Below are 13,779 nucleotides of genomic sequence, written 5' to 3'. Positions count from 1 at the left end.
AAAAAAAGACCTGCTAACTATTCACTTTATAATACTGTATACACTTGATTAATTCCCATTAAAATATAAGCACTTTTAGGGTAGAGATTGTTTCATTTTTTTGTACTTTTATCCCTAGTGCCTGACACTGGTGTTTAATAAATGGTCATGGATTGAGAAACCTGCTACCTCCTGAGGCAACCTTTCCTACTTCTGAACAACTCTAATTATTTTCCATTGTATGAGACTACATCTGACTCTGTCACACTTGCACACATAGCTCTTCCATCTGCCCTCTGCAGCCAAGACGAATGGGGTTCATACTATTTAGCTATTTGGAGACACATGGAATTAGGAATACCACAGTTTGAATTCTGTTGCCAAATACTCACTAGATGCGTGACTCTGGGAAAGTCACCTAATCTTGCTTAGCTTCTATTTCTCATGTGCAAAATGGGCACAATAACAGGTCCTATTTCACAAGGATGTGGTGAAGATCACACGAAATAATATATGGAGGGGTACTTGGCAAACCTTAAAGATCCAATGTTAATTATTTTTATTCCATATGGAATAAAATATGGCTTTTCAAAGATGTGGACATGGTTTCTCCTAGTCCTCTTAAAATAAGAATGTGCCAAATATCAACTTATTTTCACAGAATTATTTTTGGAAAGGGAAGTCAGATCATGTTGAGGGGCATCCCCAGTGAATGAGTTAAGTCTACCATTGAAGTATAAGCAGCAGTAGTAAGAGGAAAGAGAATAGCTTGGGATGGGAAAGTTAGCTGAATATGCCATTCATATGAGAGGAAACATAGGCATACTGGCTAGTGATCACCCAAATGTCACAAAATAAGGACTGAGACATTTTTGGGTAGCAAATAACTAGAAACAAAGTAGGTGCCTATTGATTAGAGAATGTCTGAATAAATTGTGATATATGAAGGTCACTGAATTTTATTATCTTAAGAAATGCCAAATATGAGGAATTCAGGGAAACTTGAGAAGGCAAGAGGCCATGTACATGAAAAGACTAATAAAACAACTTGGGGTGTCTAATTTTAATAAGCAATGCAGCCCTGGGAGAAAAGATAGGGTCCATTTTGTCCCATAGCCCTTCTGCCAAAGCAGTGGGGGAAAAGAACTATGGAATGTTGCATGTAGTGTCAGATGTAGTCATTGTATTGGTTGATCTTGCCTAACTGGTTTTCTTTGCTACAAAGGAACACTAATTGTGAAGTTGTGGTACATCCAGAAAGGACCGTTGATGTTAAAAACAAAAGACAATAATCAAACTTTTAGAAAAATTCTCAGCCCCAAGATATAGCTTTGATGTACAAAAATACATTTATTTTCAACAATTTCAAAACCACTGCCTTTTTTTTACAGTAGAAATATTCAAATGGAACAATAAAACCGAGAACAGTATATATACATATACTGTATATATAGATATGACTCATGCATTTGTATTCCAGTGTTTAATACAAGTACTGCAATTGTCTGCCCCAATTAACCCTTGAAACAAAAAAGTGAGGTGCTTATAAACACTCCTAATCTTTTCAAAGAAATGTAGGGATGGATGCTATATGATGCTATAATCAGCCAATGGCATTTTTTCATAGAGGGTGGAATGTGAAAAGAAAATCCCATAAAAGTCATTTTCCTTTTTACTTCCTATGAGGACTATCCTATGAATATATCTTTTTTTAAATAAATGTTTCCATCTTGTCTCCCCTGAAAAAATAACTGTTTAGAGTGTGGGTTAGAACAACCCAAAGGTAATGGAATGAGGATGGGCAAATATGTGAAGCAGGGAAAATGAGAATGATTATCAAGCTCACCCCCCACCCCCAAGACTAGAATTATCTACAGGGAACTAAAGGCAGACACTTGACTTCAAGGAGGGTGCATACTCCTGACAATGATATATCACAGCGTTGCAGAGTTGACTAAGATCATCAGACCACTAGATTGCTATTTGGCCTATAAAAATGTACATGGGCCAGACCCATGCTACCAATCTACTAACCACTTCCATCTTTTATTATTCAGCTGAGTTCAGCAAGGAGTCACCAAGAGCCTAGGCGCCCAGAATACCTTCTTGAGCTAAGAGAATAAATTCAGTGTGCCCTCATAGGCAGAATGAATTAGAATCATAATTTCCTAATATACTTCATAATCAGGCTGATTTCCTATTAAACAATACTGTCTTTTTAGCCTGATAAAGCAGAGCTTTGGGGAGGGAAAACTTCATGTCAGGTAACAGTGCTCTTGTTGAGCATATCTTGAAAGCCATGCTATGCCATCTGGGGAACACAGAGAACTCCATGTATTGAGATGTCACTTCATTCTAATCTTTTCTGTCTAAAAGAATTCCCCTTTTTTATATACAGAATAGGAAGCAGCTATGTTGTGGACATAGAAATGAAAGAGTTAAAAGTGACAGACAACTGGTCTTGGCCAAACAGGCTTCTGGTAGATTTGTCCATTTTAAATGTGTGTGTGTGTGTGTGCACGCACACCGAGTTTCTTCCTTTTTTCTTTTTCTTTTTTTACTAAACATTAAATTATTTCCCAGGAAATAAAAAGCTATTTACATTATCATCATCTCCACTATGCCATCTTCTTCCTGTTGGTCTCTTCAGGGTTGACATGCACTAGGCAGGGCCTCCCAAAACGATGCCGCCTGCTTCTGGGAGCTACTTCCTCTCCCACTGGGGCTCCAGCAGAAGCAGACTAATCATGAGTTTGTGTCTGTGTGGTTGGTGAGTTTGTGTGTGTAAAAAACCAACAACGACGACAACCAAAACAAGGTAGAGCCCAAGAGGGCAAAGAAAGTCCTGCTTTTGAGCTGCCACTGGCAGAAGGTGGCACAGAAACAGCAGGAGGAGAGCTTTCCACCATGACAGGAACATAGTTATTGATTCTTGGGACAATTAAATTGGTTAAGAAGGCCTTCCTCCAATGTCCTCTGTTTGTGAAGAGGACTCTGGGGTAGCAGAGGATTAAAAAAGGGGTAGTTTTCTTCCCCTTCCCCCATAATAATAAGAATAGTAATTATCAAGAATAAAAAAAAAATCAGAAAGGTTGTAGACCAAGGGGCTTCTTCACATTAAACACTAGTGCAGTTGGGGATTTCCTTTGTGCTTCCACTGTTGGCGATGGTGGCAACACCACCTGTAGGGGTGATAAGACACATAAATAGAGATTCTCAGACAGGTGGTCAACAGCAACACTTCTTATCTCTGCCTGACATGGATGGTTACGAACTACAGACTTTAGCAATAACTGTGAGCAAGGAGGCATGGGGAGAACCAGTTCTGCTTCCTTCCCCCCAGTCCCCAGCCTCCTCACCCTACTGCAACAGCTCCTCTTTGTGAGACAATCCTAACCACTTTCTTCTCAAGATCTCTCCATGAAATGATTTCACCTTGGAATCTAACACGAGCAAGATTTGTTTATGTCATTTGGAATCCCCAGAGAGTAACTCAAAAATTTAAGGTCTTTATGTCTTTCCCAAGAAGGGGTCTTCATTCTCTCACAAGACATTTGGAAACCATTTATGTGGAAGTTGCTATAATAATGGAAAGGGAATCCAGCCTACACTTAAAAGAGGCAAATGTCCTACAATTAGCAAGAAGACCACCTTGTCCCACTTTTCCGTGCTCAATTTATGTGATTATAGACTCACAGGATCAAAGATCAAGGACTGGATGGGATGTCAAAGGCCATCTAATTCAGCCATTATTATTATCATATATTATCACTGAGGTTGTTGTGTTTGTCTTTCATTCTTGAAGAGGACCATGACATCAGGAAGATGATGACAGGACTTGAAATTGACTTCAACTTGAGGGAGGCAAGGCTGTGCAAGGTCACCAGCCTCACTTCTCCTCCAGAGCCATCTGGGTACAGTGGCCAAATATTTATCAGGACAGCTGGAGATGGCCCAGGATGTAATGGGAGCCCCTGGCCCTTTTAGGCTAAGGCCTTTTCAGGTAGAACACTGAGTCTGAAGTCAGGAAGATCTGAGCTCAAATCTGTCCTCAGATACTTTACTAGCTGTATGACCCTGGGCCAGTCACTTCACCCTGTTTGCCTCAGTCCTTCATTTGTAAGATGAACTAGGGAATGAAATGGCAAATCACTCCAGTATCTCTGCCGAGAAAACCCCAAGTGGAGTCATAGAGAAATGGATGTGACTGAAACATCTGAATAACCTTGGCTATTGCTTTCTAGTCTTTATACGGGGAAAATGAGGCTTCTTTGGGCTGGCTAGCCCATAGGACAGGACTGTCAAACTCAAATAGAAATGGAAGGGCACTAACCCATATACAAGGGTCTCTGCAGAATGCATATTGACTTAGCTTTAAAATGTAATGTTATCTGTTTTACTGCATTTTTATTTATTTCGTTAAATGTTTCCCAATGACATTTTAATCTGATTCTGGCCACACTGGAAAGTGCTATGGATCAGAAACAGCCTGGGAGCCCTCTGCCATAGGAGACAACTTGATTTAAAGTTTTAGGTGTCCAGGAAGGGCAAGACATAGAGTACACTTACCTACGACCCGCGTGTTTAGTTCCTTGTCCAGCAGCTCCTCGGGCTCTGTGAAGTCACTGAGGGTGATTTTGGGAGCATTTTCACTTTGGCTTACTGACCCAATCATCTCCTGCTCCTTGTCATGTTGAACTTGGGCATAGATGTTAATCCAGGGAATTTTCCTGTGGTGACGTGAAAGAGAAACAATATCTCTTAGCAGGACAGGTTAGTGACATATTAGGCAAATCAAAACATGGAATTCTTTTTCATCGGAGAGAAAGCTGGGCAGACAAAGAAGAGCTTTATACAGTTAGTAAAATAGCAAAGCTGGAAAGAGACCAGCTGAAGATTAGCTCTGAATGTAAACTTCTCATTTTGCAGATGAGGGAAACAGAGTGGCTATCAAGATTACATGGGGAGTTTGTAGCATAGTTTAAACCCAGATTGCACGTTCACCATTCTTCCCAGGGCACCATCAGTAGCACCCCAAACCAATCACCAGCTGTATAGACAAGCCTTTAAATTCCACTGCAGATCCCCTATCTCCTATCCTCATGGTCTGTGATTACTAAAGTTAATAGAAAAGAGTTCATGGTGTTTGAGATAATGGCATCACATTGGCTTTTTAGGATGGAACCAAACACAGCTGAATCAGAAGAGGAGGGGAGGTCAGAGACCTAACCTAGGTCTCTTGCCCTTGCATTTTATAGACAAGCAAATTGTGGCCCAGGAAAAGGAATAGTCTTGCCCAACATCATACAACTTATTAGTGCAGATCCTGTCTTAGACCCTGGTAAGTCTTTTGACTTCCAAAGCAAAGGTAAATTCCTCCAAAATAAGTAAAGATCTGTTGTGCAGAGGAATGCACTAGTTAAGATGGAAACTATGTCCTTGGTGGTTAAGTAGATAGAGTGCCAGGCCTGGAGTCAGGAAGACTCAACTTTGTGACTTCAAATTTGGCCTCAGACACTTACAAGTTATGTGACCCTGGGCAAGTCACTTAACCGTTTAGTTCCTCCCCTATAAAATGAGCTGGGGAAGGAAACAGTAAACCACCTTGATATCTTCAAGAAAACTCCAAATGGAGTCACCGAGAGTCAGACATGACTGAAAAACAACTGTGCCCTCCCTTGAAATCAAATCCATAGTTTTATATTAACCTTTTACTGAAGCTGTCTTAGGAAACAACTGAATAAAAATGTTTTAATAAACCAAATACACTCTATCACTCTCTCCTTTGGGCTGAAGGTAAGTCTGTCATGTGTAGATATATCTTTTACAGATCTATCTTTGCTGATGGACTGACCTATCCCTGCTCAAGAGATTCAGGCTTCGAGGGCCCTAATGAGGAGACAGTGTGAGAGGCTGCAAGAGGCAAACTCTCTAAATGCACAGAATTAAAAATTCATGCAAGCTCAGGCTGCTTTCTCCTTACATAAATAAGAAAAGCTTCATTTTAGGATGGGGGTTCTGTTTAATCACAAAAGTACATATTGTTAATCTACTCTAGGATCACTATATTTAAAATAGTGGCTCCCCCTACCATTAATTATACTCTGGGGCAGATGAAATCCTTTTCTTATCATGTGAATCAATACAAAGATGTGAAGGTGTTTTAACTAGATTTTTCTTTAGCTATTTCCCAGTTTGCCCAATGATACGAGGACAGAAAATTCTATTTTTGTATCTGCGTTGTGCCACTAGCTTGGATAGAGTGCTTCAGCATTTTGTTTTCATTTTTTTCAATGGTCTTGGGATGCTGGAAGAAAAAATATTAGCTCATTTTGCAGAAAGATTAGAAGACTTGCCTTAAGTTAACCAACTACTGAATGGCAGACAGAACTGGAACTTTGGCCTCCTGAGACAGAGCCTGCTGCTCTTCTCATTAATTTTCAGCTAACAAACATTATTTTTATTTGTGTCTCACACATAACGTGTCTAGAGACCTCCAGAGATGTTTCAGAGACGGCACTCCACAGCGAAGTAGACTGTGGAGGTAAGATTACAAAGGCAAGGCCATGCTGGTATAGCCTCAAAGTATTTTAACCGCTTTAAACATTTTCCCAAGAAATAGGATGTCTTAGTAGGATGAGTCCAGTTCTCTGGGAGAGTGAGCAAGCTCTCAGGAAAGATCACTCTTGAGCTTTGTTTTATATTATTATTTCTTGAGATAGCAGAAAATAACAGCCGTGTTATTGGATGTGGATAACATCCACACACCAGATGGGGTACAGCAGTCTTACATTTACTTAAAGTGTAGTTAGGGCTGGCAATGTGACTCAAACCTTCTCCTCCTGTTGGTCAACCCTTGGGGGCAGTGATCAGGGAGCTGCAAAGAGAAAGGTTTGATTTTTGAAAGCACAACCAAGTCAATGTTCTGGAAAGCTCCATTTCCCCAGAAGATACAGAAGCAAAGACTGTGTCCACCAGTCAGGCACTCACAGCGACTGTGATTCTTTGTGCCTAATGGAACCGAAAAATTTACAGATGCAGCTGACCTGGCAGGAAGAGAGAAAAGAAAGGAGGCATCCACGGGTGGGAAGTAGGCCTTAAGCTTCGGCTGGTGTGGGGAGTAATTCCAGAAATCATTGATATTCAAGAAAAAGTGTGCAGGTTGCTGGTTACTTTGTGAAGCAAGAGTCTGAGTATATTGCATCGACACTGTAGTTCTCACGTCGCCCCGTAGTGAACTGTGGATTGTTTGGCACCCCCAAAGGGACAGAATTGCTCCTGAAGTGGTATTGAGAAAAGAATTTACCCACATAGTGCTAACTCAATTCATGGAGCTCATTTTAAGGAAGTCAGTACTGTTCAAAGGAAAACCAAGAAGGAAAAGAAGTGGAGAATTTTTTTTCAAAAGAGAATCATTACAAATCACAGGACTCAACAATACTGTGTGACATAACAAAGGTACATCCAGGTACTGATTTTCTTTGTCCTAGCCCTAAACAAAGTCTTTAAGTTTTTTTTTCTTTTCTTTTTTCCCTAGGTTCTACTTCCTGCGTCAGTAAACTACTCACTCTCCCTTTCCCCAATCCTTTCCCCTTTCTCCCATCAAATCAAACAAAGATCTGATAAATTTTCATTTATATATGTTGATTGATTTAACTAATAAGCTGACGTTCAACTGGGCATTTTGCCTTCACTGTGGAAAGAAAGCGTTGGTGCTTTGTTAAAAGCATGTCAGGCCCCAGCACCTAGGTGGCCAGATCTGAGGGGAGGGGAAGCACATAAAGCCCTGAAAGGCATTCTAAGACTTCTGAATGCAGAAGGGGGCAGCAGCAGGGATTCCAGTGAAGGTTCGAGTCCCTTAGGCCCCGTGTCCTACAGTTTTCTGGATCCAACCTACATAGAACCTCCTCTGTCTCCTTGCACTGCTTGGTAGCACTTGTGACATTATTATTTAACGATCTTTTATTCTGTAGCCTCCTCCCTGTCCCCCACTCCTATCTCTCACCTTAGATGTCCTATGCTGCTTATTTTATTTCTGCCTCTGGTTATGAAGTTTCTGCCAAAGGGGCTAGTCAGTGGAACATATCCTTCTTTTGCTAATAGAGGGACTTACAGTTGAGGACTAATGGAATAGAAATATTGATTATAATTTCATGTCCTGAAGTATCCTTTTATGACACCACTCCCATTGCTTTCAGAAGTTGTTCCTGAACACATGCAGGGTTGGGGATTTTTTCCTCTTTAAGTTTTTAAAAGGAAATTGATTAGGAAAAACTGAGAGATGGAGGGTAGGTATTTTTAGCACGTGAATGTTAACGGAGTTATTGCTCAGTTAAATTTGTGAAGCAAGGTTTTTTTTTTTCTTTAAAAACATCATTGAAGGCGTGAAAAGCTATTTCCTGCTAGAGCCTCCTGGGTCAGTCTGGTATCAGAGGGGTAGGGAGTCGGGGCCATTCTGAGGAGTGAGAATCCCCAGCTGGAAGGATGTGTGGTTGCAGAGATGAACTGGAATATCATAAAAATAAAAAGAAATGAGACTAAATTTTTTCAGATTTTTCCTTTTGCTTCTTTATACCTCATTTGGAGGAAAGAGAGGACTCAGCCCACTAATCATTTACCCAGTTTATCCATCCATTCGATAACCCACCACTCATCTATTCACGTATTCATCCTTCCATTCATCTATTTTCTATCCATGTTTTCAACAAGTAATAATTTATTAAGTGCCCACTATGTGCAAAGATAAATCAAACAGGAAATCCTAACCTCAAGGAGCTTATAATTGAACAAAGTTAGACTAATACAAAAGGCTGAAGTTCAGTGAATAACATAGAAAAACAGATTATAGGAAAGTCCAGCTGGGACTGCCATCCACTCTAACACATTGTGAACAACTACCAAATGAGGTTTTAGTTCATTTGACTGAACTGGGCTGAGAGGGGAGGTAGGGTCTATGTACAAGAAACATGAGGACTCTCCTCCCCTGACCTCCATTCCCAGTTACCAGGGTAAAAACTGAAAGTGGCTGGCACTTACCTTTTAAACTTGTAGATCAAGAAGACAGCCAAACCCACGAATACCACAGACAAAAGCATCAGCATTGCTGAGCTGCTGTGCCCTGTGCTGGAGTCCACAAGTGGAGCTGAAAGGAATAAAAAAAATTAGCAAGTTCTCCGAAAAACGTTCTTATCTGGTGACGGGAGAAAGGGGAAATGGAAACAGTGCCAGCCCTGCCCTGAGAAAGGAAGCCAGTCAGTCTGGTACTTTCCTTAACTGGGTGGTATCTGCTGTCTCTCCTTGCCTCACCTGCTGTCTGAGCAAAGGGAATTCATGCACACAAGCCGCATTTTGTTCTGAGCTCATAGCCTCCATCAGAGAGAAAGCCATGGGCCACTATTTCTCAGATAAAGGATCATAACAAACTCTGTTTGAGTAAACTCACTGTTCTTTAGGTTATCTCTGCCCAGCTGAGGAAAGTGGGAGGAAGGCTAGAATGTTCTCTGTCTACTCAAAGTGCTCTGGGATGACTATTGTGTACAGCAACTTAGGGCATTCAAGGAGAAATAATAATGAAATAGTTCACTCTGTTTCTCTATTGAATCCTCATAAGCACAGCTGGTCTGGTGCTTAGGAAGCCTCCATATTTGGGTTATAGGGGGCATTCCATTCCCTGAAATGATTTAAGGAGCATAAACTCTCAAAGCTGACCACCCCAGTCAGGAACAAGCATATAGTGGGAGGGACCCCCTTCTCACTACTATCAAGTGTCATCTACATTCTCCATTGCTTACAACTGAGTTTTAGTACAACCTCCTACCTGATAGTTATAGAATATGTTATAGAATCTGGAAGAGACCTTAAACATCAATTCACCAAAGTCTCAATTTACAAGCAAGAAAATGGAAGCCCAGTAAGCAATGCTATTTACCCCCAAATACACAGCAATCTGTCCACTTAACTTATGATCCAGTATTTTCTATCATGTTATTTATTATTCACACATGGTTAGGATTTTTATCAGGCCACTAAAAACAAAGTAGCTTTTAAAAGGCATCTTTTATAGAACCTTAGAAGAAAGGCTTTCATTGTCTTTTCCTTCTAAGGATCACAGCCCCCTGCACTACCTCCTCTCCCCTGTGAGTACTCACCTAATGTCAACTGAGTGACATAGACTATGACTTGGACCCCTGGCTTTAGCTCAAACTGAACCAAGTTCTGATTTAGAGCATTGAACAGGAGTTCTGCAATCTGCAAAATAAAAGGACAGAAAGGTAAATGGGGAAGCAATAGCTTTTCTCTTTCACTAGGATGGCGAAGATTCAAAGAAAAGAGAGAGAAGGTCAAAGATTAGGAAAAATCTTCTCTGGTTATTATAAAAAAGTTCAGGAAAAGTTTTGATAAATATGTGATTCTTGGTGTTATAATTTTGTATCATAATCCAAAGAAAGTGCTTTTCTGTAGATTTTCTTACTTAATCCCTTATATCAGGATATAATCAAGATCAAGAAGTGTAACCCAGAATATACAATGAGTTAGGCTCAGGACTTGAACTCAGGTCTCAATTCCTGATTAGTACCTTTTCTAGCCTACAATGGTACTTGCCACCTGGTTTCTATAACCATGTTGAATGAGAGTTTGGGTCTACTGTTGGTGTGATCAAAGTCTTGGGGAATAACAGGAAGCCAAGCAGTTCACTGAGCCTATCTGTGATGTTTCAACAAACAGCTTCACTATAGGTCATAGGGTTATAGGCTTAGAGCTGGAGGAGACCTTAGAGGTCACCACAGTCACTTCCTTTATTTTACAGATGGGAAAACTGAGGCTGAGCAAGCTTAAGGAATATGAGCAGTGTCACACAGAGTGTCTGAGGTGGAATTAAAATTCAGGTTTTCCTGACTCCAACTCTTGAACTCTCTTGGCTATTCACTGCTCCAACCTAGCAACCAGTGTCCATCAAACTATCACCAGTTCATCTAACTGCACCAAGTCGATACAGTACACAGGAGGAAACTTCCTGAAAAGTTCTGGAAAAAAAGCACCTTCCAGCTGTCCTCCTCTCCCCAACACCACCCCCATCCCAGTCATTGACTGATGAAAAGTTGATAAACAATAGGGAGTGGAGCAGAAAAAAGCAAGGGCCTGCCACCAAAAACTGAGGAATAATGTTTCCTACTTCATTTTCTCCAGCAGGCCTAAGCATGTGGAAAGTTGATTTAATCACTCCATAATTCCAGCATGAAAGCTTTAGCAGACTCAGGCTGTTGTTTCCAACTCTTATCTTGCCTTACTCGCCTTAATATCACAGCTGCTATTCATCACCATAATTACCTATTTATCTAAATGGTTGGATATTGTAGCTTCCAAATATAGTTCACACATGTCACTTGCTATTTCAGAATAAAGAGGTCTGGGAAAAGTGATGTACTCATTGAGAAACCTGATTTATTTCTGGCCAACTCCAATGCACAATCCTTCCACTCAAGGAAGGCTTCTCAGAGCTTTCTCTGTTGCGGGACTGGGGCCTGCCAGAGGGATATGTAGATAGAATCAGTGGAAGTCCTAAAGTTGGTCCTAGGGATCATCTAGTCTAATCCCCTCATTTTACACTTGAGAAAGCTGAGGTCCAGAGGTTATTTGCTCAAGGGAACACAGCTTAATGTTAACAGTAGTCAAAGATCTCCACCCATTAACAGGCCTCAACTGGAGCCCATTAGGGGAAGCTTGTTTAGGGAAGGTTTTCACATCTTTTGGTGATTAGGCACTGAAGCAGGTGGGTTGTGATGCCTTCTGGCCATATAGATACATATATACATACAGATATAGATAGACAGAAATAGATATAAATAGATAGATATAGATATAGATAAATATAGATATAGATTCTGAGATTATCATTTTGCTTCAGGGCTCACTCATTGGACTAATGTTCCTGTGATATGGCCAGATGAGACTCTGGGTAGCCATTAAGGAACCCCCCCTCCCCCACTTTGACCCACTTTGAAAACCCAGATGTTGGTGTTTCTGTCTCTCTGGTAACTATGTATATATGTAATAGTCAGACAGTTGGATCTGTCTGTTAATCTGTGATGTATGTATTGCTTATGTCCGACAATTAGAAGCCCTGTCTGTTGGTCTTTTATGCTATTGTCTCTGTTTGTAATTTCTCTTTGTATTTTCTCTGAAGTTCAGAGTACTGACTTTTCCCCTGAACTAAGTGAATGATACCTGTGTTTGATTAAAGTAAGATGGTTGACCCCTTAAAAGTTGCTTTCCTTTAAGAAAAGCAGATCCAAAAACCTGTGCTGGCAGGTCATCCTGGGTGCGCCAGGGTGCTTGCTGCTACACACAGGGAGTAAGCAGCAGAACCAAGATTTGAGTCCAAATCTATTACTCTTTCTAACAACAACAATAATAATAATAGCTAACATCATTATCATGGGTTCATAACTATGTTTTGTGTCACAGATCTCATTTAGCAGTCTGATGAAGCCCACAGACCCCATCTCAGAATAATGCTTGTAAAAGAACAAAATTAAATAAATAGGCTTACAAAGGAAACCAATCACATTGAAATACAGTTATGAAATAAATTAATATTATGCTATTACATAAATAACTAATTGTTATCAAAACAGTTTTATAAAACAAGCCATAGATTTCAGCTTAAGAATCCCTGATTTTCATAGTGTTTTAGAGTCTGCAAAAAATTTTATGTATATTATTTCATTTTCATATTATTTAATTTCCTACATATATTAATGCATATATAATTTAATATTTTAGATATATTATTTCATCTCAATAATCCTATGAGGTAGGTGTTATTATATTCCCTATATTACAGATGAGGAAACTGAGGCTCAGAGTGGTGAAGCGACTTGACCAGGGGCACAAAGTAGGTATCTAAGGTAGGATTTGGGCTCAGATCTTCCAGATTCCAAGGCCACATGACTCTACTGAACTATCAGGAAGTCATTACTCTAAGGAAGGTTGGAGGGGCTGAGCAAGTGGTGAGAGCACGTAGGACAATCCAACCATCCTTTGGGTCAGAAGGCCACCTATAGTATGGATCAAGCCCTTGTCACAGACTAGAGGAAGCTAAGGAACACTTCCCCCTTGTTCCAGCCACATTTCCCCTGCAACCCCCTTAACTCACCATGACCATCCCCCTCTGCCATACTGAAGGTAATCTTCAGTTGCCAGATCTCCCTGACATACAGAGAACTGATGCTCAGGAGGATAAAGGCTAGGAAATGCTGGACTCAGTATGTTTCCTGCAGCTTCTAGTGCTCCTCTACCCACCTGAAGACATCGGTAAATCATAATCCCTTCGGACAACCTTGGGTAAAAGCATTTTCCTTAGCCAAGACAAGATAAGGCAATCTGTCTCTCCCCAGGGAGTCATATCTAAAAGCAATTCATTTTCTCCACAGAAGAGGAGCTTAAATTTTTCAGGGTCTCAGAGTTAGGAGATAAGAAATAAACTTTCCCTGCATACAGAGAAAAACTCAAACGCTTTCTCCTCTCCAACTTTTTGGACAAGACTTTGGGGGGTAGAAAACAGCAGGGCACAAAGTCAGAGAGCCATAACCAGAACAAGAAAAATGAGGTTTTGCTCTCTGGTGCCAACATCTGGAGGGGGTATTTTTTCTTTCTACAGACAACGAGCTTTTCTTCTGCCAGCTTGTGTGCCAGAACTATCCCTGGCAGTTAGACTGTCCTTTGTATCACCACCACCTGCCTTCTCCTGCCAACTGTTTTCAATATAGTGGAAAATAGCCCTAGTTAAGGCTGAGCAGA

General features: G+C 40.6%; 1 protein-coding gene across 2 annotated transcripts in view; it reads right to left on the bottom strand.

Annotated features, from left to right (window-relative positions):
• Positions 1-1,305: 1,305 nt before the first annotated feature.
• Positions 1,306-13,779, bottom strand: part of SORCS3 (sortilin related VPS10 domain containing receptor 3) — a 676,074-nt gene continuing 663,600 nt past the window's right edge. For both annotated transcript variants that reach the window (XM_072621715.1, XM_072621724.1), the window contains 4 exons: positions 10,128-10,227; positions 9,016-9,121; positions 4,549-4,709; positions 1,306-3,161 (listed from right to left, as the gene is read on the bottom strand). In XM_072621715.1, coding sequence (XP_072477816.1) covers positions 3,097-3,161; positions 4,549-4,709; positions 9,016-9,121; positions 10,128-10,227 — 432 coding nt within the window. In that variant the 3' untranslated portion in view covers positions 1,306-3,096. The remainder of the gene's footprint in view (positions 3,162-4,548; positions 4,710-9,015; positions 9,122-10,127; positions 10,228-13,779) is intronic.

This window comes from Notamacropus eugenii, chromosome 1 (assembly GCF_028372415.1).
Source record: "Notamacropus eugenii isolate mMacEug1 chromosome 1, mMacEug1.pri_v2, whole genome shotgun sequence".
Classification (NCBI taxonomy): domain Eukaryota; kingdom Metazoa; phylum Chordata; class Mammalia; order Diprotodontia; family Macropodidae; genus Notamacropus; species Notamacropus eugenii.
The sequence above is the reverse complement of the archived record's forward strand: the minus strand, read 5'-3'. Positions and strand labels throughout refer to the sequence as shown.